At 48.5% G+C, this 26,275-nt stretch overlaps 1 protein-coding gene across 4 annotated transcripts in view; it reads right to left on the minus strand.

Moving 5' to 3' along the window:
- Positions 1-8,919: 8,919 nt before the first annotated feature.
- Positions 8,920-26,275, minus strand: part of FRMD6 (FERM domain containing 6) — a 93,520-nt gene continuing 76,164 nt past the window's right edge. For 3 of the 4 annotated variants that reach the window (XM_032783529.2, XM_032783530.2, XM_075065813.1), the window contains 7 exons: positions 25,831-25,896; positions 24,511-24,579; positions 21,341-21,515; positions 18,563-18,898; positions 17,347-17,478; positions 14,276-14,367; positions 8,920-12,738 (listed from right to left, as the gene is read on the minus strand). In XM_032783529.2, the coding sequence (XP_032639420.1) occupies positions 12,466-12,738; positions 14,276-14,367; positions 17,347-17,478; positions 18,563-18,898; positions 21,341-21,515; positions 24,511-24,579; positions 25,831-25,896 (1,143 nt within the window). In that variant the 3' untranslated portion in view covers positions 8,920-12,465. Of the gene's footprint in view, positions 12,739-14,275; positions 14,368-17,346; positions 17,479-18,562; positions 18,899-19,287; positions 19,532-21,340; positions 21,516-24,510; positions 24,580-25,830; positions 25,897-26,275 lie in introns of those variants that run through there. The other variant, XM_032783531.2, reaches the window with a different exon arrangement.

Genomic DNA, 26,275 nt, shown 5'->3' on the forward strand with positions numbered 1-26,275 from the left:
AGTCTTAGCACTTAGCAAAATGCAGTCTAATGGCACAAACAGCGGGTGGGAGGGGAATTGCTTTGGCAAAGGTCACACAGCAGAGCTGCAAACAGAACGAGGATTTTCAGAGCCCCGGTGTCCTACCCTTCTCACTGACGTTCATTATGTCTCACAATAGTTTGTATGACAGATGCTCAGAACTGAGTAGCATTGGACTGTTGTGATCATCCAGTACCACAAGATGGCATCGGAGCCCTCTTTTTCTCTCGCCCCTTAGGGAAGGTGGAAGCAGGCAGCTTGCAATGGAAGGGATCCAATCTTACAGGAACTCCGAGTAGGTGCCTGAGTCCAAGACGGCCTTTGTGGCATGATCAGCATGTGTTCGGTGGTGTCACTTCCCGGCTTGGCTGTGATGGGTTTGTCTGGTGCTACGGCGAGGCTGGATACGCTAGGGCCGGTTTCTGTAGTTTATAAGTCTTCGTGGCATGGTTAAATGAGCATATGTGATACAACTAGTGTACGAAAGATCATCTCGTCTTGTGCCCCTGATCCCCCGTGTCATGGTTATTTATGCTGCAGCATTTTTGCTGTCTAGTTCCTGTCCCACTTACGTGTCTTTCCCATGAGCAACAGAGAATGAGGACATGTGAGAAACAGTGAGGTGATCTTCACAATAGGCAAAAAAGAGATTTGCCTTGATTTAATTCTGAAAGGCCAGGTTGAAGAAAGCAGTGTCTGGGGTCAGTCAGAACAGGAGATGGCCAGAGAAAAACAGCACCCGAGTTTGAGTGCGGGTATTAGAATGAGATAAATTCATGGGGGACAGGTCCATCAATGGCTATTAGCCAAGATGGTCAGGGACGCAATCCCGTGGGCTGGGTGTCCCTAAACCTTGACTGCCAGAAGCTGGGACTGGACGACGGGATGGATCACTCGATAAATGCCCTGTCCTGTTCATTCCCTCAGGGGCACCTGGCATTGGCCACTGTCAGAAGACAGGATACTGGGCTAGATGGCCTGATTCAGTGTGACGGTTCTTATGTCACTGAAACACTGGGACAGCCAAGCTTCGTGTGCTGGGGCTAAACCTTGGAGGACTGCAGACTGAAGGCCCGGGCTGGGAAACCTGAGCTTTGACTGTGTGGTTTTCTATCTGAAAAGCCTTGTGCACATCCTTTCCCAGCTTGGGGAGGAGGCTAAATAAGACTTTAGGCCTTGAGAGAGAGAAGTGCCTGTGCCTCAGCATAACGAAAGCCAGACTCACTGCTCGAGCTGCACCTGGGTCAGTGTAAAAGAGGGGGGGAATCCTTTGTCCTTGGTCTGTCTAGGGACGTCCCTGGTCCTCACTGTCACATCGGCCGAGTCCTGCCCACTCCACAGTGGATTTATCCTGACAGCACCCATGGGAGCCGGCTGTGCTGTTAGCTGGATTCCGGTGGCCCTGAGATTCACCAGGGTCACACAGAGAGCCTGGGCAGAGCAGGGACCTGAACCCAGATCTCTCGAATCCCCAATCAGCGCCACATCTTACCTGTCTCAGCCCAACATAGTCTCCCTGAGCCCTTGACCCTGTAAGCCTGGATCAGCTGGGAAGGAAAAGCTCCAGCTCCCACTTCAGCAGCCTCTGAGCCTAAGCTGCCCCAGCTGGCATTAAGGGGGTGGGGTTGCTGTATAGCCCAGTGCATCCTGGGGCATTATGACATCACAGAGGTGGATACAAAGGCCAGTGCAGCAACACCGGTGGAAGCAGTAGGAGTCTCTCTGGTTGTGGGGACACAGCTGGATCTTAGAGGACCACTGGCTCCTTGAGGAGTCAGAATGGGCAGGGAGGCAGCTGGCTGCACCTTAAAGCTGGCCTGGAGTGGGGGTTCAAGACTGGGAGTGACACTAATCCTTGTACCGCTCCCCATCTGCCTAGCCCCATTAGTTCTACACAGACCCACCCCCGGGGAAGGGCTCAGTGACTGAAATGCTGCCACAGACCAGAGTGAGGCCTGGAGCATTGGAGGGACACTTCTCCCGCCCTATATTGGTGCCCATCACCATGGCCTCTGAGCACCTCCGCCGCCGCTTCCGGTGCCATCACTGGGCCGGAGCAGGCCAGTTCTGCGGCTCAATGGGTGCTGTCAGCTGCACTACTGCCACTCCCAGGCCCCAGCAGGATTGGGATAAAGAGGCCAAATCAGCTGCTGCTAAAAAAGGGTGAAACTCCACTGACATCAATGGATCTGCCCCGTGTAGCCCAGCAAGGAACACTGGGTGACAGATCAGACGCCGGGAGAACTGGGCGAAGGAAAACCAGGCCAGGGAGAGGGGGCAAAACAGGCAGGAGAAAGGGCTTCCCAGCCCCTAGTGCTAACACAGGCCTGCGTGCTCACTCCTCGGACAGTCGCACTGGGGGCTGGGTTCCTTGGCAAGCCCTGTGCGAGACTCTCTGGTAACCCTTCCAGTGCCAGAGCCGGGAATGCTCCCCTCTCGTGCTGTTTGCTAAGGGTAAATGGTTATGGTCTGCCAAAGTCATAAGCAACTGAAACCAGACTCTTTTGATGGAAAGTGTGAGCTGCCAATACAGCCTAGATCTCTCGGCCTGTGGCAGGGGTTTGGTTCGTTGGAAGATTTGAAAGCCTGGAAATTCTAAGTTTGTGGAAACAACCTTAACTCTGCCCCTATATGCCAAACGCTCTCCATGTATCTGCTTTCTAATAGTATGTCTTAGGCAATCGTTACCAATACCTGGGGGCAGGTTCTCAGCTACAGCAGGACAGCACGTCAGCCAGGGCTGCAACGGTCGCCTATATACTCCCCGGCGCCCCCTGCCACCCATTGGTAGGGCTGATCCCTCGGCATCGAGTTACAGCAGCCTGAGAAGTGCTCTAACTCACTGGTTCTGAACCCGGGGTCCACAGAGGTCTCCCGGGGGTACAGCAACTCGTCTAGCTATTTGCCTAGTTTTACAACATGTGACATAAAAAGCCCCAGTGAAGTCAGGACAAACTAAAATTTCATACACTAACTTGTTTATCCTGCCCTATGTATTATGCACTGAAATGTAAGTGCAAGATTTATACTCCAATTGAGTCATTTAAGACGTTTACGGTAGCAGTGAGAGTCAGCCATTGCTCACTCCTAGTGCGCTGGGCCACGCTGGTATTTTTATCGCTGATTGTGTAAGCGAGTCGTTTTGAAGTGCAGTGAGACTTGGGGGTCCGCAAGACAGATCAGACTCCTGAAAGGGGGATAGTAGCCTGGAAATGTTGAGAGCCGCTGCTCCAACTTACAGTGGCTGCTAATGGCCACAAGGAGCCTACGTTGCAGCCATGGATTGGTGTAGCCAAAGGGTCTGTTGGCCACCTCCCCTTCCCTGGCTACACCGGTCAGGGTGGAAAGGGGCGGGCAGTGGTGTCAGAGTCTCTGTCACACTGCAAGCTGATCTTACTAGCCCCAGATAAATATGCTTTTGGGCCATTGCTTATCACACAGATCAGTTGCATCTCCCTGATACCTTGTCCCTCCCCCACAGTCTGTTTGTAGCCACCTGTTGGCTCATCTTGTCCTTAGATTGTCAGCTCCAGGGGGCAGGGCCCATCTCTTTGTTCTATGTTTGTGCAGCACCTGGCACAACCGGGCAGGGGCAATGCAAATAATAACTCAACATGCTAAAGCCCCTTGCTACCTTTCTATCACTGTGGCCAGGGCGGGATCAGCTGTAATCAATGGTACAGGGATGGCGGCTCATCTCTACGGGTCTGATTGGGCGTGAAATCAGGAGTCGCAGCGCTTTCAAACGCCTGGAAGTGAGATGAGAAGCCGGCCTCATTGACTGAAGCTGGGGCAGCCCCTTAGAGCAACAACCCTGGAAAGCCTCTCATCTGTGGGAAGGCAGCAAGAAGGGCTGGGAAAGCCCACGTCTCAAGCACTCCTTGAGAAGAGCGCTTGAGGGTACTTCCCCCTGGCTGGCTTCCAGAGTCCAGGCTCCAGCCTGAGCAGGAAAATCTATGCTGTTATTATTAACCCTGTAAGCCCAAGTCCATTGATCCCGGTTCAGAGTCGGTGCCTCAGGTGTTTCTTTGTAGCATAGACACACCCTGGTTTGGGGCCTAGCGAGCCAGGCACTGCAGAAGGGGCCCGCCACCAACCCGTCTCAATCAAATGCTTCAATCAAACGAAAGGTCGCCCCTCTGCACTCCTCTCCCCCACCGGCACTAACGGGGAACAAGAGATCTCTGGAGATGTATTCGATCACCTCAGGACCTACCAAGGAAGGTAGAAAAAGGGTCTTGGTCTCTTTGTAAAGGGAGAATAGGAAAATAAACAGACAATCTTTGGTCCAGATTCTGCCCTGAGTTATGCACCAGCTGATTTGCAAGCAGGTATGTAGGTGCACACGTGTGCACGCACCCATAGATTCCCTTCACTTCACTCCCCTCTGCAACCTTTTGCCAAATATTGACGTCTACAGGGGTCCAGGAGAGAACACAGCCCCAAAGCCGTGTCTAGCCCCCAGCACCTTTCAATTGGTAATGAGCAGGCAAGGGTGGGGGAAGAGAATAGCAGGAGGAGGAGAAGGAGGGAAGGGGAGAAGCGTGTATGGCTGGTGGGAGGGCTGGACAGAAAAGGATGGGCAGATAGGCTCTCTCAGGTATGGCCAGGTGAAACACCATGGCAAGGTTTGCCATAGGTTGGAGAATGAAGGGGGTCAAAGAGGGTGGGCATGACAGAATCCCCCTGTCCTAGTGAGGTTCCCGCTTCCAGCATAGACAACTTGCAGGCCTGGTGCAGCGGTCAGGCCAGAATGGGAAGAGGCCATACTGGGGATGAGAAGCTGTGGCTGAAGCACCACTCCAGCTGTTCTGTGCTGGCATAACAGCCCACAGCCAGTCTCTGCAAGGCACCTCAATATAGAGCAGCCTGGGAGCTGCTCTAAGCTGGGAAGTGTGTCATGGCTGCACAGGCCCTGACATTGGGAGGCACACAGTTGGATCCTTTCTTCTCCCTGCTCTTTTCCTGCCCCCAGCACAGGAAAGGCGCAAGGCGAAGTGGCCCCCTGCAGCTGGCCCTGCCTCCTTGTGTGTGGGATGACGATTTAGAGCTATGGACTGTCTTATCAAAGGCAGGTTCACACTCCTTCCTCCCCAGTTTGGCTTTTGCATCTTCCACCTTTATTAGAACCTTGTGGTCAAGGGCACAAGGTGAGACCCAGCCAGAGTCCCTCGCGCCCACCCACACTTCGTGCTGATGTGCGCGAATGACAAAAATGATCTCAGGGAAACGCTGCCCAGCAGCAGGTGCAACAAATCACAACAGACGGGAGTGCCTGGACTTTCAGCCCAGCTCTGAAATCCGAGGTCCCCCTAGCGAAGCAGCACATGAGGCCTGGGGTTTCCCAGCACCACTTGTGCAGGAGACAAGGGGTTAACGCTCACCAACCTGGAGACCAGCTCTGCTAGCACAGCCCTGGCAGGCTCACCAGGAAAACAGGCCCAAGGGACTTTCCAGGGTGCAGAGGAGACAGTGATGCCGTTAAAGGGCCAGATGCTGTCCTCACTCCCACCTGTGGCCCCTGCTGGATCAAGTTACAGGGATGCCATCTGCTGGCTTGTGGTGCACTGAGGGAAATGTCTCCCAGAGGCGTTCTTGTTAACGGCCACACATCAGCACAACTCCCATGCCAGGGCTAGGGCTCCTGGCCAAGTCTCACCAGCTGCTGGCCACCTGCCTGTAGGAGAAGCTGCAAGAGCCAGACAGTAACTCTGGGGGCCAGATCCTCAGCGGATACCAATCAGCAGATCTTTCCTGCCTTCAGTGGAGCTTTGCTGCTTGACACTCGGGGAGGATCTGGTCCAAGAGGTACAAAACTGCCTTTGGTCCAAGTAACTAGAGAGCTGAATCCCCATGGAGCGGGCTGCTCTCCATGTTCAGGGGAAAAACAAAGCCTGTAGAATAACACCCCCTCCCCCCACCCGCCTTAGACCAACTGCTGTTTAATCAGTTCAGATGTACAGTCCTCTCTCCACACCGCCCCCAGACTGCATCTTCCCATCTCTCTGAACATGGCCTAGCCATGTCCTTGGTTTTACTGCTCCTGTTTTTCTACATTCTCTCCTTTCTTAACCCCTCTCTTCCTTCGCTCTCCCGAGCCCAAGCGGTGGTTGTCCCAGCTGGCGTGTGACACAGCTCGTCTTTGCTACAGGACTTCGGCCTATCGATCACTTTTAGATCATTCCCTTTAGAAACGCAACATAACTCCATGTTGAAGAGGGACAGCGGGACACTCACAGACCCGGCTGTTGTTTAACCAGGAACTTAACCTTATTGACACAGCTGTAAGGATGAAAGTCAACACAGCCCACAGAAGCAGGGGTCTGAGCTGGTCAGGGAGCTGGAGTGTTACACTAAGTCTGGAGGAGAGGGATTAATGGACAGTGAGCATGTGAAGCAGTCAAAGGGAGCCCACCTCAATTCCCTTCTCTGCCACAGACTTCTGGTGTGACCTTGGGCAAGTCACTTAGTTTGCCTGTGATTCAGTGCCCCATCTGTGCAATGGGGTAAGAGCCCTGCCTGAGCGGGGAGTTGGGAGGATAAATACAGTGAAGATTGAAGTGCTTTGGATCGCCTAATGAAAAGAGCTAGTGGTATTATCGCTTGGTCTACCATCTGGTGCTGAAAATGCATCACCTCCACATATGCACCATACCTGTCCACACACACTGATTCTCTAGAGCTGGCCCGTCATGTGCATCAGCCAGGCAGTTCAATGGTACAATTCCTTCGCTTGTTTCCATTTCACACGGCTGCCCTGTTAAGGCCTGTTCGGTCACAGCCCCGAGAGTTACTGATGTCATACGGACTCTCCCAGCCTGCGGTTCCTGCTGAGCCATAACTAGCATTGTCTGATTCTGACTCGTTGGACAGTTCTTTGTGGGGTCAGGATCCTCGTGGGGGATGGGCCAGGGAGTTCACAGAGCAGATGGCCGATGGCTTTTTCGCAGGGTTGCCAACTTTCTAACTGCTGAAAATGGAACATCCTTGCTCTGCCCCACCTCTGCTCACTCCTTCTCCCCCTCCTCTCCATCGCTCACTCAGTCCCCCCTCTCCCAGGACTCACCTGCTTCCTGCAGACACAGGCTGGGAGGAGCTGCCGTGGAGCTGCCCAGTTGGCTCAGAAAAGGAGCCTAGGTAGCAAACTCGCAGCCTTTAACACTCCCCTTCCCGCTTGCTCTCTTTCGATGTATAACTGGACTGAGCTTCTCTGCACTGATGTTGGATTGGTTGAAATGTCATTTATGTTCAGTCTGAAGGAACCTACCCCCCTCCTTGAACTCAGTCCCACAGGGGTCAGAGCAGATGATCAGAACGGCTGAAGAAGGAATCTGTGAGCCAAAGGAAATCTCTCCTCTAAGAAGCTCAACGTTACACAGAAGGAACCACCAAAGGATTTTGTAGAATTCACAGATTTTAAGATCAGAAGAGACCTCCTCTCATTTGACCTCCCATGTATGAAGACTAGAGACTTTCACTCAGTTACCGTCTATTGAGCCCAAAAACTTGTGTTTGGTTAAAGCATCTCTTCCAGGAAGACATCCAAAGGATGGAGAACCCACCACTTCCCTTGGTAGCTTGTTCCAGTGGTTAAAAACGTTTGGCCTTCTTTCCAGTTTGAACTTGTCTGGCTTTACCTTTCAGTGATTGGTTCTTGTTTTGCTTTTCCCTGCTAGATTACAGAATCCTTTAGAGCCCAATATCTTCACGGATTCCAAGGCCAGAAGGGACCATTGGGATCATCTAATCCAGGGGTGGGCAAACTACGGCCCGTGGACCACAAGCAGCCTGCGGGACCCTCCTGCCTGGCCCCCAAGCTCCTGCCCTGGGAGGCTACCCCTGGCCCCTCCCCTGCTGTTCCCCTGTGCTGTGCAGGAACGGCAGTGTGGACCGCCTCCAGCTGGGCTGCGCGGCTGTAGTGCCACCAGCCACCAGTGCTCTAGGCAGTGCGGTAAGGGGGAAGGGAGCAGGGGGGTTGGATAAAGGGCAGGAGAGTTTGGGGTGGTGGTCGGTGGGGAAACAAGGGGTTGAATTGGGGCAGGGGTCCCCAGGGGACAGTCAGGAAGGAGGGGGGGTTGGATGGGGCAGTAGGGGGCAGTCAGAGGCAGGGTCCCAGGGTGCAGTCAGAGGTCAGAGAGAAGGGGTGGTTGGATGGGGCCCGGGTCCCTGGGGGGCTATTAGGAATGAGAGGAGGGATTGGATGGGGTGGTGGGGGTCCAGGGGCGGTCAGGCACAGGGGTGTGTGGGGATGGGGCAGGGGTCCCAAAGCGGCCATCAGGGAATGGGGAGGTTGGATGGGGCAGGAATCCTGGGGGGCTGTTAGGAATGAGAGAAGGTGGTGGGGGTCCAGGGGCGGTTGGGGACAGGGGTCCGTGTGGATGGGGCAGGTGTGCCAGAGCAGCCGTCAGGGAATGGGGGGGGGGGTTGGATAGGGCAGGAGTCCCCGGGGGGCAGATAGGAGGCGAGGGCTGGGCCACAACCCCCTCCCCTAACTGGTCCTCCATACAATGTTACGAAACCCAATGAGGCCCTCAGGCCAACAAGTTTGCCTGCCCCTGCTCTAGTCTGACGTCCTGTATGACACCAGCTACAGAACTTTCTGGATACCCTGTAACCGGATCTCCTCTCAGTCTTGTTTTTGACACGCGCACAGATATTGAGCTCTCTCACTCTCAGGCATTTTTTTTTGAGACCTCAATTTTTGTGGCGCTTCTCTGCACCCTCTTCCATTTTTCAACATCCTTTTAAAAACGTGGGCACCAGAACTGGATGCAGGATCACGGTATTGGCCTCATCCATTCTCGCATGAAGGATAATTTCTCTGTAATACTCTCACTGAAGAACTCACGAAGCTTCACCAATTGGTTCAATTTTTTTTTATATTGTCAAGACTCATAGTAATGCAAACAACTGTCACTTTATTGTAATCTCTAACTGTGCCATGAAAGGCACATAAACTTCAATGTAACAAAATAACTCCGCTATGTTTTCACATGCACACTCCCTCTCTCGTATGGTGCTGACAGGAAGATCCTTTCACAGAAAGGATTAGTTAGTTTGTGCATGCATATAGCTCATTACTGCAAACCTATCAAGGTACCTGTCAGAAGGCAACAGACACCAAATCCGGACATTGACCATCTTGGGATTTCTAACTGATGCAGAATAAATAACAATTTTATATCATACAGCTTTTTAGTACCAAGTGTAGAATACAAGATATAGCCCTTTCCACTGCCTGCACCCCGCCTTACAAAGAATGATTTGCAACAAATTATGAGTATTATGACAAAAGCAAGGACGTGTCTTGTTAGGGGTCAATGCTGTCTATTCATGTAAGTTAATTGCTTGTGAATCCAAGAAGAACAACTTGAGCAAAACCACCACGGCTGTGACATCCAGTGAATGATTTCGGACTCTTTTTGGTTGGAGTATAAAGCAAAAGGCCCTGATCCTACAATTGGATCCATATCAGGAGACCCACATAGAGGCCCACGAACAACTTTAGGGCTCTGCATGATTGCAAAAGGTCTGTCTTGTACAGACTGGATTGCAGGATCTGGACTGAAGTAGCCTGCTTTCTCGACTTCATAAAGCATTATTTGCATACTTAACCCTTTAATTACATCCTTCCCCCTATATTTTAACAAAATAAATAACAAGAACAAGGGCCCATATCATGCTGGGGTCTCTTCAATGATATGGGTGCTTTACATATCACTCTTCAATGATATGGGTGCTTTACACCTTTCAGTTTGGCCAGGGTCATACCAACATGCAGCACATACCATTTCAAAGAAAACGGGTTTGCCAACAATGAATGCGTGAAGATGGGTAGGAGGGAAACCTTACATATTGCACACCACCACTGGGAAATAAACTGAGAGGAGCAGGTATTTTGTACAATCCTTCTGACCGCAGAAACTTTGGCTTATCCAATCAGTTGGTGAGAAAAAAAATAAATCTGACCCCGTGAGTTCAGAATAAGTCCTCTTTTCCATTTTTGAGAGCTGAACTCTGATAACTGCAATGTGATATAGCTGTGTATATTATATATATGTTGTATATACTCTGTGTGCACGCGTATATATAGTGTATATCTCAAACACATCCATGTACATAGATCTGTGGTCATCCCCAGAGATACAATCCTAGAACCTGAAAATTCTGCCTGTTCTGCAGGAGGGGATCATCTTTTGTGCAGGAACTCAACGTGCCTCAGTAGAGAGGGAAGACACTCCAACGCCAGCAAGGTGGACTTCTAAGGCTTGGAGACTTTGCCCACACCCGAGTTAAATCTAGCTTTGGCTTGTGCTGTTGTGGAAGGGAAAACCACTTCCAACGGATATGGATCTTCTCCATTGCTAGCAAGAGAGGCTAAGAGATGCTCAGCACTAGGGATGGTCTAGAGGATAGTGGTGCAGATCTAGCCCCACAGCTTATCTGTGCATCTCCTATCATCTGCAGGAAGTGGTGGCCAGCAGCTGGAGGGTGGTCCTATTGCACAGCACACTGCAGTGAGGTGCCGGATGCCACCGAATACTGCCCCCTATTGAGCCGCCTGCACGCGGCACTGCTCACTCTCCCTGAACTGGCTAGAGAGTACCATGGCAGCATTTGGCTATCTATCTTACACACAATGCAAACACTGATACATAATGGGCAAAATTCACTGGTATGTTCTGAATGCTTTTCCGCACTCTGGCAACATAAAGCCATCACAAACTTGGCAGCAGAGTGATGAAAAGTAGCCAATGTTTATGGAAAAACTGGCCCGTTTTCTAGCAAAAAAATGTATCAGGCAGCAATGCTGTACCAAATTTTGCAGTGTTCACTATTTGCTCTATAACACTGTCTCCCATATAGCAATAACACTGATTACATTGCCCTGTACCGAAAATCTAAATTCCTTAATGTTAGCAAAAACACACCCGCATTTCTTATAAAAATATCACACTCCTTATTTATAAAATAACCTTTTGTTAAGAAAAGTTTCCAGTTAAAAATATGATATAATCAAAATATGGTAAACTATGGCTGTAAAATACTAAATCCCTAATTAAAAATATTCATTTAAAAAAAGGCATTGTGCTGTAAATATTAGTTGCTGTAATGCTTTGCCCCATATTTACTGATGGTAAAATATCATATCTGTTCATTTGAATTTCATGAAGACACTCCAGCTCAAAAGCTGCACCTGCTGCATTTCTGATAGAACATCTTCATCCTTTCATCAGAACTATTTAAATTGGAAAATATTTAATGATGCATGAAAAGCCTTATTTAAAATAAGAACAAAACTATGTTAACTGAAAACAGTCATGCTAAGAATGCAGTTGCATACACATTATTTGCAGCCGGAAAGTATTTTTTCACCTTCCAGAATGTTAGAGTTTAGGAAAAAACAAAAAATGATTGTCTATATGTATTATTAAAGGAAGGAAGCATATTCTTTGTATAAAAAAGTATTTTAGAACAAAAATAAAAAGGGTCTATAAAGATCCAAACATATATAAACATATATATAATTTTATATATTTATATATGTATATTATATATATTTAAGGTACTTTGGTCAGCAAACATTATTGCTACATCATTATATATGATCTGTTATTTTTCATTAAAAAAAAATAAAGAAGAAGGTTAGAAGCTTTCTAAGTTCCCACGTAATATCAATCTGATTTTTGTAAACTTTACAAAATGCTGAACAAAAGCTCTGTTTGGAACTATATTCCAAAGGAAATTTTTGGAAGAACTGGGATCGTACACTATATCAACTGCAACTTAACGCACCGTTTTCCAAGGTATCCTGAACATGCATAGAGTTTCTTGTCTAGTTATTGCTTAAATCTCATCTTCTTGATACTGGCATTTAGGATTATTTACATTTCTTTGGCTTGACAGAACACAACAAAGAAACTGAGGTTTTCTTTTTAGCATCTACAGAAGCTAAAGCGATGGCTATACAACAAGAGGCAGTAGCATCTTTAGGGGGAAGAAAACAAAACAAAAAAACCCCAAACCCGACTAGACTCAAGACAAACCCGACTAGACTCGAGAGCTTTCCCGAGGCAGGAAGAAGAAAGTCAGGATTATCTTTGATTAGGTTAAATAAAGAAATGATGTTGTGCTTCTCCAAACTGAAATAAGACAATCAGTGTTCTGCACAAACTACTTCCAAATAAGAGAGATTTTCTCTCTCCCTCTGACTGATTGACCTAGACAAGGCTCTGTCATGCCACACAATCTCTATCCCTACTGCCTGGGTACTGCTCAAAGTGCAATGGTAACTAAGGCCTTGATTTGTAGTAGCAAAGAGCAAGAGGTGTAGGGGGAGGGAAAAAAACCATATGGCACCAGACATTTCAAGGAAACACCAATAGATTTCAAGTCTTTCTAATAGTGCAGGTAGCCAGTCCTGCCACAGTAAAGCTGTGGAGCTTAAACAACGAACTCTGGAACTTCATCATGGGTCAGATCCAAAGAGAAGTATTTGCTTGTTCTTTTCACTGGGAAACTTTCTTGGATATTGATACACTGCTGAGCCAAGCAGCCGTTACAGTAGAGACCGTCTTCATCCAGTTCGTGGCCACAACCAAAGGTGTAGCTCTGAGCAGTGTCCGCTAGCTGCAAGAAGTCTTTTTGGTAAAGCCGGATGTCATCCAGGCTTAAGCTATGCCGGTCGGTGGAAGTCTTTGGTTTTCTGCAGACGGTCTGTACACAAGAGAAGGTTACAGAAAGAGCGTTAGCAGGAATCAGTCATGAATCTAAAAACAACATCACTGGAGCACCTGATACGGCAGCCAGACAGCACCATTATGCATTTGATGTTCTTTGCTCATCCTAAATATAACTCTCACATTACATACACATTTGGAGATATGGAGAATATGACCAGGGACTGACGGGGAGATTTTTAAAGGCAAAAATAGCATTTAGGCACCAAGTCAGCAAAATTCAGGGGTCAAATTTTGACCCTACTAAAAAGTCACTGGCAAAACCCCCATTGACTTCAGCAGGGTCAAGACCCACCACAGGTGTTTAGAAACAAGGTTTTGTTTGGACTCATGATAAAGACAGGGGCTAGCTGTCCCATTCAAATCCAGATGTGGGGCTGGATTTCAAATAACCCATAGACCTGGGCTCTGGGCTTGGACCCATCTCTAGACTCTGGTGCAGTCACTCGCGAGAGCAAACAAGTCAGATCCAGCATGGAGACTTAGGCCGGGGTGGCCTACCTGAGCCTGAGAAGGAGCCAGAATTTACCAATGCACATTGCCAAAGAGCAGCAGTAATACCTCAGCAGCCCCTCATCAGCTCCCCCCAACCCACTCCCAGCGCCTCCCACCCTCTGGCAGCCCCACCAATCAGTGCCTCCTCCTTCCTCTCCCCACCTCCTGAGGGAGGGGGAGAGTGAGGGCAAGGCAGGCTCAGGGGAGGGGCAGGAAGGGGTGGAGTGGGGGCAGAGCCTGTGGCTGAGCAGTGAGCACCCCCCGGCACATTGGAAAATTGGCACCTGTTGCTCCAGACCCGGAGTCGGTGCCTGTACAAGGAGCCGCATGTTAACTTCTGCAGAGCCGCATGCAGCTCCAGAGCCCCAGGTTGGCCACCCCTGAGTTAAGGAGTGTCTATTCTGGAGCGGAAGATGTAATTTCCAGCTCAAGCAGACATCCCCGTGTGCTCCTTGGAATTGTCTCTGCAGACAAACTGAAAGCAGGATATGAGTGATGCTGGGGTGTTAAGTGAAGCTGTTGGAGCCCATACTGCTGTATGTCTCTGGACAAAGGAAACTTTCCTGAGCATTGTAACACATCACCACTCATCACCATTCGGGATCAAGATCAGCGAGGAGTCGCCTCAGATGGGATGTGGGTTTGGTTTGGATAAAAAAAACTGATATAGGGCTGGTGCATTCCAATCTATGAAAGTCTCTGGGACCTTGAGATTTGATCTGCTGTTCTTGTAAGATTTCCAGCATTCCCTGTTTCTGATGGGGAGAGAAATGCAGCAGGAAAAGGCCCTTCCCGCTATCTGCTTCCAAAAGGCCCAGGTTTGCAAAAAGGAACTATAATGTTTTTTCATCCCCAAAAGCTATAATTTACCCAAACTCAAAGAAATTCCACCCAAGTTTGGAGCAAGGTACTGGACGGTTCTTTTTTCCTCCCCCTCAGATTGGTTTGTCCATGTCTAATCAAGACACGTTGTTTGCTTTAGATCAAGCTGTGCATCTGAAGTCTCAACGCATGCATACCTGGGGCAATGAGTCGCTGCTTTGACCACGAAGTCTGACCACTGTTTCTGAAGAGCTGGATGTGGATGAGCTCACTTCCTTTACGATTAACCCTGAATTAGGAAACAAGGAAAGAAGCAGATCTAAATTCTGGAGTGATTTAGAGTCACCCTCTGGGTTGCTAGGATATGTAGTGGCCTGGTTAAGTCACCTTACGGAAGGCCACATTTAAAACTGCCCAGACGAAAATACTTGGTATCAACATTTGGTCACATCCATAGAGATCCTCTTTAGTTACTTGGGGCCCGATTCAATCTAGAGGGAGTCTGCACTGGTGCCCCTTTAACATGTATGTTACACCAATGCAGCCTCCCTCAGGCACACAGGATCAAATTCAGAGGTGCAATGTATGTTAGATCCCTTTACATTAATCTTCGACGCTTCTGCTTACATAGGTCCAAGCAATTCTGAGTTACACATTAAAGGGCCCTAGGACAATGCAAGAGGATGAGGTTTTCCCCGCCCCACTTTAACTTGTGTCTTTCTCCAGCTACTCGGCAGATATGAATCCCATCAGCGGAGCAGAGAGGATTCCAGAAGCACATGGAGAAACTAAGTATAAAGAGTTCACCATACTCCCTGCCTCCGCATTTGGCTCCCTGACTTGCTTCTTTAGCCACAGTCAAAAGCTGAGATGATTGAAACTGAGTCTGTATCTTTTAATAAACTCCTACGCAAAATGTAAACAAAGCCAATAGCTGATTATTCCTGAAGTAAGAAAATAATGGAATGAACCCTAGCTCTGGCACTATATTGATGCTCCACCAGAGCCCCAAGGCGAAGGGTTCCCCTGAGGTTGGTAGGAGCTTTGTCATGGACTTCAGCGAGGCCTGGATTCCTCCTATGATTTATAGGTGGCCTATGACTGAGGGAGAAAACTAGGATGACAATGCCAGGAGACTCTATAGAGTGTCACTGAGTTACACCTGCTCAGGATCTGGCCCTATATGTTTGTACGCTGATGGGCTAACGGTGTTCACGTTATAGTGCTGGAACTTCAAACTTCAGTCCACAGTTTTCTCACCTTAAGAATGCATCAGGTGTTATTGTCACCATTAGAGCTACCTAATCTTTAGCAGTTATAAATCCTCCCCATAATCTCCTGCATCTGTGTGAAGCTGAAATGTCATTAGTACTTAGGAACAGGAATTTCTCCTTTTCTAGGAGTGCCGTGAGAATCTGAAGTATATATCCCAGGTACGCCTGGGTCGGGGCCCCAGGGCACAGCGACAATTCACTGACACACTCTCTCCAGAGGGCAGGATGGCCTTTATCTGACAAAGTGCTGCTGAAAGAATGGCAAAGCTGACAGAGAAGTGCTGAAGCATTCCTGTCCTTTGAGTGCAGACAGGAAAGGGAAGCGAGATCAAGGAAAACAGAGACAGAATGTGTTAAAGTATCTTCATCTGGAGTGAAGGCCAACATGGCAAAACCACCATGCAGGTCAGTTTAACAGCGCCGTTTACACAAGAGAGGTTTTACTTTCTGTCTAGATGAAAGAAGAAAGGACACTATGTAAAGATCATTCGAACTGGTGCTAGTAATTCAGAAAGTAACTGAATTAGTTTTTAATCTCTTACAAACTAAGAGACTAAAGGGATATTTAAAAACAAATCACAATTCTGTCTGATGAGGTTTCACCTGTGATTGTTACAACCCACACCTACAGTTGCTATAGCTACAAGAGACTAGAAAAAGAGATGATTTCTCCCTATTTTTTCCAGTTTGGGCCTTTATTGGCCTTGTGCGTGGAGTCAGTTTCATCATTTCCCCTGGATAGTCAATCTCTTTTCAGATGTGGGCCTGTCACCCAGCAACAAAGGAATGAAACCCCTATTTAATAAAAGGGGAATAGGACTGCAGAATGACAGCGAGTGTCAGATGCCCTCCAGGGCAGCTGCAGAGCCTGCATCTTCTTCCAACTTATTTCTGAAATGGTCTAGATTTCAAGTTGATGGTGTCCTTCAAAATGGGGCTGGATCACAGAAAAGCAAAATCCTTCAAACAAATAGCCTTTGGCTCAACTGATTACATCACCTAAGAACCCATTTTACATATGTAAATGGGTCAGATTTTCCATAACTCTGGACATGTGCATCTGCACAACTATTTGCGACTGCACCATGGTAAATTGCATGCTCATACAGACAGGATCTGCACACCATTACTGAAACTACACATCCAATCGGGGAACTGTGCATGAAAAATTGCTCAGCAAGACATGACATGTTTTGTTCCTCAACTCTTGGACTCAAGACAAACAATTGGGACTGCCTGTTGGGCCAAATTCTGCCTTGTGTAAGTGGACTAAACTTCCAGTAGCTCCAAAGGAGAGAGACACCAGGACTGAATTTGGCTGCGCATCTAGTTTCACTCAGTATGAAATTCACCTGTGTGCATAAAGTTTTATTTGGAGGAATTAGGTGGGACTGAAGTGATGTGGTACATAGACTTTCTGCCAAGAGGTGAATTTCACCCTAGATGTACTGATAAAAGGATATAGTACATATATTACAAGCTACTGAAGTGAAATGTGCTTTTAAGATCCTCCCACTCCTGGCAATCCCTTATCTTAAAGCATCGCCATGGTTTGCAGTACACGTTCATCTGACCTTTGGTTGGACCCATTGCTACTGAGCAAACCCTTTGTTGCTGGTCCCTTGAGCGGTTGCCTGAGGCAAGTTTCACATTGCTCAGAATTAAAACTGGGATTTGCACCATCGAACCCAATGCAGCCCCCCCAAAGGAAAGGAGATGAAAGGAGCTGGAAAGGGTGCTATGACCACTGCCTCCCCTCAGCCCCCAAAGGAATCCAGTAGACTGTCCCACTTGGTGCTTTGATCTCACACCCAAAGGTAAATTCATGGGGATCTGATCTCCTGAAAAATTTGACTCCAGCTCTGTTGTGGCATTTGTCAAGATGACCCTTTTTTGTATGGCTTCTCATCTCCAGCACTTCTGTCTATGTGCTCTGAGTGATTTCACCCGTCATCACAGAAAGCAAGGTCAGGCATTTCCCTGTGGCATTTTACCCGAGTGTCCGTTAAACTTCCGTGATGTCAGCATATCCTCAGTGATGTAGATACACATGTCTGGGCTAACCTCGAGGGGCGACTCATTTGTCTGCTCCAGCTCTCGGGGGTCATCCACCAGCATTTCTATTTCTGAAGCAGAAGAGGAAGAAAAGATCGAATGATTTTCTAACATGGAAAGAGTGCCTGAAAAAAACCAAAAACAAACCAACCACAACCGGAGGCTCTCTGCACTATACAATGGTTTGTCCCTACCGGCCAGCAGCTGCTGCATAAAGACAATTCTTGAGTCCATTACAGCTGCAGAGTCCTAAAAAGCAGCACTGAATGCCAGTCATTAGTGCAGAAATGTTTGAGAAATTGATCATCTATTATGTGTATTATGGTAGCGCCTATACTTCTAAGGCGCACGATTGCTGGGTGCTGCACTAACTAGCGCAGGGTACATCCACACAGCAACTGGGAGGTGTTCCCAGCCCGGGGAGACAACCCACACTAGCTCAACTCCAGCCAATGCACTCACAGCAGCAGCGTGACCGCTGCGGCATGGGCGGGCACAAGTCCAAGCTGGCCCAATGGCCTGGATTTGAGCTCTGGTGGCTAGCCCGTGCTACTGCCTGTGCCACAACGTCCACACCACTGTTTTTAGAGCACTAGCGTGTTTGTCTACCCACCTCTAAGTGCCAGTGTGGACGGACTCCCAGAGGCCCAATCACCCACATCGCGATGCTGGAAAGGGATGTCTGTGGGTGTGACACGCAGGGGGAAAACCATTTGTCCCCTGACTGTCTTTTGCCAATGCTCCATCCTACCAGCAATATTCAGCGCCATGACTGCTTCCAACTGGATGCTACGATGCAACAGCGAGGCTCAGGATTCTCACAGCTCAGCCCTGATTCTTTCGCCCAGTGTCTCTAGCATCCCCCCAAGCGATTTCAATAGGATACTAGACTGATGAGGATGAGCTGCTTGGAACAGGCACAACGCTGAAAACGTTTTCCCTGCCAGCAGCACTGAAATAGCAGTCTAAGCCAGACATCTATTCTTTCCTATGTGCAGCCTATTTTAGAGGCTCAGCTGTGCATGTATGGAGAGCAATCACCCGGATGGTTTGGTCACAGATCTATCACAACTCAGCAGCCAGTGAGACAGACTGCAGAGAACGCACATAGCATGGAAGAAATACTAGCTTGACAGGGCCATCCGCTCGGCTTACCGTCATCCTGAGAGTCCTCCTCCAGCCGGTCCTTCCCCCCGCTCTCCACCCCGGAGGTGTGGGAGCTGCCATGGCTGGTCATGGAGCTGCAGGTTTTCAGTTTGCGGTGCACAGCGGTGCCCAAGAAGCTGTCCTCCGGCCCCATCTCCCTGGGCTTGGTATCCGCCTCGATGCCGGAGGTGTGGGAACTGCTATGGCTGGTCGTGGAGTGCCGCGAGAGGCGCTTGTGCTTGGCGCTGCCTGCGCTGCTCCCGCTGGCTCGAGAGCGTTTCTCCAGCTGGTCCATGTCCAGGTCCACCGTGTCGCTGATGTAAGACTCTCGGTACTGCTTCTTCTCTGCAAGGCAAGCCAGGAGCATGGTCACTCCCCCACGGGAGCCTGACGGCCTGCGAGGGGTGCCAACACACCCGGTATGCACACAGACTCTGGGCCAGATTGGGCCTGGGGGCAAGAAGCTGCTTGTTGCCTCTCCTACTCACCCTGTCTCTCCTGTCTATGGTCGGCTGCTAGGCAACGGTGCAGGGATAGGCCCTTCCCAGCATCCCAGCATCCATGGCCCTCGGAACAACTGACTGAGCACACAAGTGGGGATCGGCTGCCCTGTGGGCGTGATGGCAGGGGCACTCCCACCCCAGGCTGGATTCTGACACTCCTCACTCCCCCTTCCCCCTCTGAACAGCCTCAACCCTGGCAGGGCCAGAGCCCTCCCTGGTAGTTCTGGCTACCTTGGGTCAGGCAGCATAAAGGTCAGACCCGGCAGCAAAGGGAGGACTGACACTACTGCCTCCCAGCACCTCTGTGGTGATGTGCAGCCCCAGAGGGGGCCAGAAGAGGGAGATGGAGCCAGAACAAGCCCCCACCCCAAGCCTGTGAAATACCAGCTAAACGGGACCACGCAGGGTGCACCCTCCCCTGTAATCTCTGTATCCTGATGCACAATCCCACCGCCCGCGCACTGAGGCCCAGACAGGCTCCATTGATGCAGTGCAGCTATCTAATTAGGGTTGTGTTTATCACAGCACAGGGCCTCCTCCTGACTCCTCCGATGGCCCACAGCCTTATCAGTAGGCCAGCATCTGCCTCCGGCGTGGTTATCGCACAGCCTGTTCTGCTGATGCTCAGCCCACACAAACAACAGCACGCAGCAGATTTCCCACAGGGAACACATTCCTGATCTAAGTGAGCTGCAGGCTGCGTCAGCTGCAGGCTCTGACCGGGAACACGCCGGACAACGCTGGACCCCCAGACAGCCCCTTGGATGGAGATGGAAGAGATTTCTAGTAGCATTGCAGCATGCAAGGGTAAATTCAAACCATTGGACTTCAGGATTGTGGAAACTGAAGGCAGGCCGAGTTTCAGGGCAAAGCCCCATTCCTTGCCTGGCTGCCTTTCGCTGGAAGAAGCAGCACAGCAGGCTGGGGGGTCGAGTGTACTGAGGCACAGAAGATCAGTTGCCCCTTTCATGCCGGAGCTGCTAACATGACTGCATCTTGCCAGTGCTACCTACCGAACAGCACATAAACATGCACCTCTACACACAGCTCTCTGCAGTTTGGGCCCAGTACTGGCAAACAGTATGGAGTCCAGGCAAACAGCTCTGGGCACTCAATGGTGCAGGGGGCGGGGCAAGCTGGCCAGCATCACCCTCATGGGGTATAAAGGGGCAGTAGCTCTGATCCCCCACCATCACCTCCAGTTTGGTGACTCTCATGACCAACACAGCACACCCTCACTGGCTATGCCATCTGCACTCTCCCAGCCTACTCTCAAGCTCCTAGATCATGCCCATCACCATGGTGTCTGATCTCCGTTGTGGGGCTTAACTCCTTGCTGTCATATGGCTCTAGATTCCCTCTGCACTTCCTAGCCCTGTGGCACAATGGGGAGACGGCATTTCTCTCTAGCTTTTGGCCCTCACACGGCCACATGGATGGGTTTGCCCTTTGATAGTAACAGCCGGGGCTGAAACTTCCCCTGATTTCAAGAGCACCGGGTGGGGGAGGGGGGAAAAAAGCTGTCCAGCCCAGCAGCCCACAGTCCAAGTCCCTCCTCCCAGCACGGGTGGGGACTCATTCAGAAACCTGTGCACGCAAACCGCACAGCACGTGAGCCAGAGCAGGAAACCGCAAGAGTAAGGCGAGCCAGGCCCTGCAGGAGAAGACGCCAATTCTGTCCTGTCAGGGAGGCCGGTCGCTTTCTTGTCAGTTTTATGCAATCGCCTCCAATCCATCATCGCTAAAGCAGGAGGCCACAGGGGACCAAACTGCAGCTGCGGACAGCAGGAGAGCTGGTCAGAAAGAGTCCGAGGAAATACGTCTCATTGGAATTTGCCAGTTCAGTGAAATCAGAATGTTTCTCACATGTGGTCCAATTTCCCCCAAGAACCCATTGAAATCCTGCCAGTTGGAATGCCGCAGGGGTGGGGACCCCAGGGCTTCCAGGGTCTGCGGCTCTGGATCACTTCTGGGCCTGCCCACCAGGCACACTGCCCCGGGGCTGAGGGGGTCTCCGGGGCTGCCCACTACGCAGTCTGTCCTGAGGCTGCGGGGGTCTCTGGGCCTACCCCGGGGGGCTCCATCCCCTTTCATGTAGAGTTTTGAAATTCTTGGTTTTCCTCCATGACCTAGAATAGCCTCTCTCTATCCAGCTCTAGACAGCAGTTCAAGGCAGATGAGAGGCTGCAGTTTCACTGTTCGGAGTCAGACTGTTGTAGGCTGCGGGGGAGGAAAGGGGGAGCAGTAAAACACAGTATAGCCAGATTAAAACACAGCCGAGTACCTTCATTCTCTTCAAGTTTCCTGACCTGCCGCAGGATCGGCTGCAGATTCATATAGAGACGATGGCTATTGCTGAGCAGCTGCAGGAGGTGCCTGGAGCGCATGGGACAGCCTGTGTAGTAGATGAGTTTCCTGGCCGATGGCAAACCATCTGGCAAAATCTCAAATTTCTTACCCTGTTCGGAACAAGGAAGAAATATCAGTATCTGCACTGCAAAGGTTTGTAAAGGGAGGCGTCCAGCCCTGAATTCAGACACTCACTACTCTGTTCTCGCTGGTCCCTCGTGAAAGGTAAAGGGAGCTTTGAGGAAACGGTGGAAGTTTGCTCTATTTAAGGCGACTCCTTGAAGTTACTAGCAGAACAATCAGTTACCCCAGGGCACATTGTGTCACTGCATTTCAAAGTCAAACACAGGAAACAAACATGGTTTGCTCTGCATTACACAACGCTGCCAAAAACCATGCCCAGCGTCAGGGCTGGCAGGTTCCCACTGCAAGACCAGGCAGGTGGTTTGGCTTCAGTTAATTATTCCGTTTCATGGGGGGGGGGGGGGGGAGTAGTACGTGCATGAGACACTTCAGCAGGAGAACAAACAGATGCATTTACACAATTTAATACACAAACAATGTTTAATGCTCCTATGTCAGGCAGGAGGTTAGACAAGAGGATTATAATGATCTCTGCTGGGCTTAACATCTTTGAATCTTTCTAGCACCAATTTGGGTCCGTTTGGTGTGACTGAGAGCTTTGCCACTGGTTCCAGTAGGAGCGGCCCTGGTTTAACAAGTTCCCAACCTGTACATTCCATTTGGTGCTTTAGCTGTAACGATCTAAAGGAAATAACAGAGGTGTTACTCTGGATGAATTATTTTCCCCCTTTACTACTAAGACCATAAGAACAGCCATACTGGGTCAGGCCAATGGTCCGTCTAGCCTAGGATCCTGTCTTCCAACGGTGGCCAATGCCAGGTGCTTAAGAGGAAATGACAGAACAGGCAATCATCGAATGATCCATTCTCTGTTATCCACAACCAGCTTCTGGCAGACAGAGGCTAGGGACACTCAGAGCATGGGGTTGTAACCCTGTCCATCTTGGCTAATAGCCACTGACAGACCTATCCTCTATGAATGTATCTAGTTCTTTCTTAACCCCATTACAGTTTTGGCCTTCACATCATTTCCTGGCAATGAGTTCCACAAGTTGACTGTACATTGTACTGACCTTATGATGCTCATATTTAAATACCCAGCAACCAGGCAACTCGATGGATTGACGAGATTCTAGCAAATTTTCAGTAAAACAGAGTTTCTAAAACTGCTTTCATACCTGTACCATTATGGGGAAAAAGAATCAAACCAGGATCAAACCTGTTCATATTGATTTTCCTCACATCAACATTTTTCATTGCTCTCCAATTCAAAACAAGTTCACACTTGAGATTCAGCTTCTTGCTCTTGGTAGGCCTAGAGTGCAGAGTGGGGCTGGGCTAAAAAAAAGAAGAGGCTAAAGGAAACAGACTTTTCCCCATCAGGTGCCGAGTGTATCTATGATCTTAGAGCTTGACTAAAGGTCTGAATGTCTTTGCAGTCTCTTGAGTGTCCATGAAGCAGTATTCCCCAAAAATGTATCTGGGCAAAAAGGTCAGAAGTAGCTAGTGATTTGGGGTTTCTCAGAGTTTAGACGCCAAATCTGTGACACCTCAAAGAGCCTGTTTTTCAGCAATACTGAGCACCCGACCTCTGAACATTTTGGCCACCGTTAACACAAAACCCTAAGTCTAAAATATTCAAGACTTCTACCCAGCTCAGCCAGCTCCTTCATGGCTTGGAAACTGTTGTTGCAACCCATCAGTTAACAATCCATCTTATGGTCTCACATCCTGGTCCTAAGAGCACGGTAACATTTGCCTGTTTCTGTACCAGGTTCTGATCGGTTACGCTGGTGTATACAGGGAGTAATTCCACTGTTTCCTAGGCTTTTGAAAGGGGTTGTCTTCAGTGGAGTTCCAGGTATGTAACTGAGATCAGAATCTGGCCATATGACAGTCATAGATTTGTAAGATATACGGTTAAGTCCAAAGCTGACTGCAAGGACTTACAAAGGGAGCTCATAAAACTGGGTGACCGGGCAACAAAATGACAGATGAAATTCAGTGTTGATAAATGCAAAGTAATGCACATGGCAAAACATAATCCCAACTATACATATAAAATGATGGGGTCTAAACGAGCTGCTACCACTCCCAAAAGATCTTGGAGTCATTGCAGACAGTTCAGCGAAAACATCTATTTTACCTGCAGCAACAGTCAAAAAAGGGAACAGAATGCTAGGAACCATTAGGAAAGGGATGGAGAATGAGACAGAAATGGTCATAATGCCACTATGTAAGTCCATAGGACACCCACATCTTGAATACAGTGTGCAATTCTGGTTGTCCCATCTCAAAAAAGATGCATTTGAATTGGAAAAGGTACAGAAAAGGGAAGGAAAAATGATTAGGGGTACAGAACAGTTTCCACACGAGAAGAGATTAAAAAGACTGTCAGCTTGGAAAAGAGACAACAAAAGCTGAACATGGTAGAGGTATAAAATCATATATGGTGTGGAGAAAGTGAGTAGTGCAGTGTTATTTATACCTTTACGTAACACAAGAACCAGGGGTCACCCAATGAAATTAATAGGCAGCAGGTTTAAAACAAACAAAAGGAAGTATTTTTTCCATACAACGCACAGTCAACCTGTGGAACTATTAGCCAGGGGATGTGGTGAAGGCCAAAAGTGTAACCGGACTCAAAAAAAAGGAGGACCTGGAGGATAGGTCCATCAATGGCCATCAGCCAAGATGATCAGGGACACAATCCCACGCACTGTGTCCCTAAATCTCTGACTGCCAGAAGCTGGGAGTGGATGACAGAAGATAGATCACTCAATAAATACCCCTCTTCTGTGCATTCCTTCTGAAGCGTCAGGAATTGGCCGCTGTCGGGAGATAGGATACTGGGCCAGATGGACTATTGATCTGACCCACTATGGCCATTCCAATGTTCTTGTAGGCAGTTTGCAGGTCAATGGGAAGCTGATGAAAGATGAGGGGAAAACCTCACTGTTAAAAAAGAAAGATACCTTTCTTTACATATATGTTACGAACCCCTTATTGTTCTGTACTCACCACAAATACAAGTTTTCCCACATTTGTCCAGGGGAAGTCATAAAGCAACTGTCTTTCTTCATCTAAATTCTGAGAAACAAATTGCACACTGAGAATGGGATTTAGGAAACCTGAGACAGATTCATTACTTTTACTGACTTAGGAACAAGCTGAAACACAGCCGATAACTTCTTTCCCCCGATACACTCAGATTTCGAAGCACTGTCCTCCTAAGGTCTCTAGCATAGACATGGCTTAAGTTTCATGAAGCCATCCAAAGGGTAAAATTCTCTGTGATGCACATAGGTTATTCTGCATTCATTCCTTGCCTGCCAATCCCAATGACATCAATGAGAAAACAGCCTCTGGAATGCGTGCAGAATATCCAACACAGATCCAAAGTGCAGCTCAGAGAAGAGGATTCTGTTGAATGACTTTTCTGTAGCTGACATCTCACAGAGTCAAAGCAATTAATATTTGCACCCTTTTTGCAATTTGCTCAGGAAGATGTTTGTCTCTGCAAATCCAAGTGCTGTAATACACTGTAAGTTGTCTATGACAGCTACTGGTGTGTGCGTGTCTGGCAGGTCCCCCTGTGTGTTACAGATCTCAGCTAGGTAGCTGTGACTCTTTAGTTCATGCTGTTGGCTCTGGAGATCCCCAGTTCATTCCCTGGTGCACTGGCTAGCAGTTCCGCACATTTCTAGTGCAGTTAGTATCTTACTGTTAATTTTTATTAGATGATTGACCCAAACAGGGATTGCTGAATTTCAAAAGTATTTGAGAAACTTCTAATTAAAAAAAAAAAAAAAAAGATGGAAAAATAAGCAGGAGTCAAAATGGCCAACTTCCACCGGTGAAGCAAAAGCCATTAATTCTAGACCAGGGGTTGGCAACCTATGGCACGCGTGCCGAAGGCGGAACATGAGCTGATTTTCAATGGCACTCACACTGCCCGGGTCCTGGCCACCGGTTTGGGGGGCTCTGCATTTTAATTTAATTTTAAATGAAGCTTCTTAAACATTTTAAAAACCTTATTTATTTTCCATACAACAATAGTTTAGTTCTATATTATACACTTATAGAAAGAGACCTTCTAAAAACATCAAAATGTATTACTGGCACGCAAAACCTTAAATGAGAGTGAATAAATGAAGACTTGGCACATCACTTCTGAAAGGCTGCCGACCCCTGTTCTAGACCATGAAACTTGAGGTCATCAGGTGAGAAAAATATATCACTGTTTTCATTTCAGACAGCCTGATTTCAGTGAGAAATGCTCAAGATATGAGAGCATAAATGAGAGCAAAAATTGGCTGATGGATACATTCAGCTACGTACCTGAAAGATCTGTATGCCCCGCGTTGTCAACCCAAGGGTTAATGAGGCTTCGATTTCCCTTTTGTCCTAAAAAAATCCACAGTGCTTTCAGTAAATACTTTTCAGTATAAAATAAACATATAGTAGATCCCTGAAGAGAAGAAAGGCAATAGCCTAGGCTGTCATTTTGTGGGAAATAATTGTAGCATTATGCTGTTTAATAATTGCATGCGGATGGCTCAGGTTTCTTGAATACAATACGTAAAAAGGATTGGGTCTGAGTTACGGGAGGTACTGAGCACCCGCTGCTCCTACCGACTGCAACTGGAGCTGTGGGTGCTCGCACTTCTGAACAATCAGGCCCACACATATATAAATAAAAGCACAGAACTATCACACAAATGTGTATATGTGTGTGATTTTATATATAAACAACATGGTCTACAAATGATGTGATACTCAGATA

Source organism: Chelonoidis abingdonii, chromosome 4, assembly GCF_003597395.2.
Source record: "Chelonoidis abingdonii isolate Lonesome George chromosome 4, CheloAbing_2.0, whole genome shotgun sequence".
NCBI classification, from domain to species: domain Eukaryota; kingdom Metazoa; phylum Chordata; order Testudines; family Testudinidae; genus Chelonoidis; species Chelonoidis abingdonii.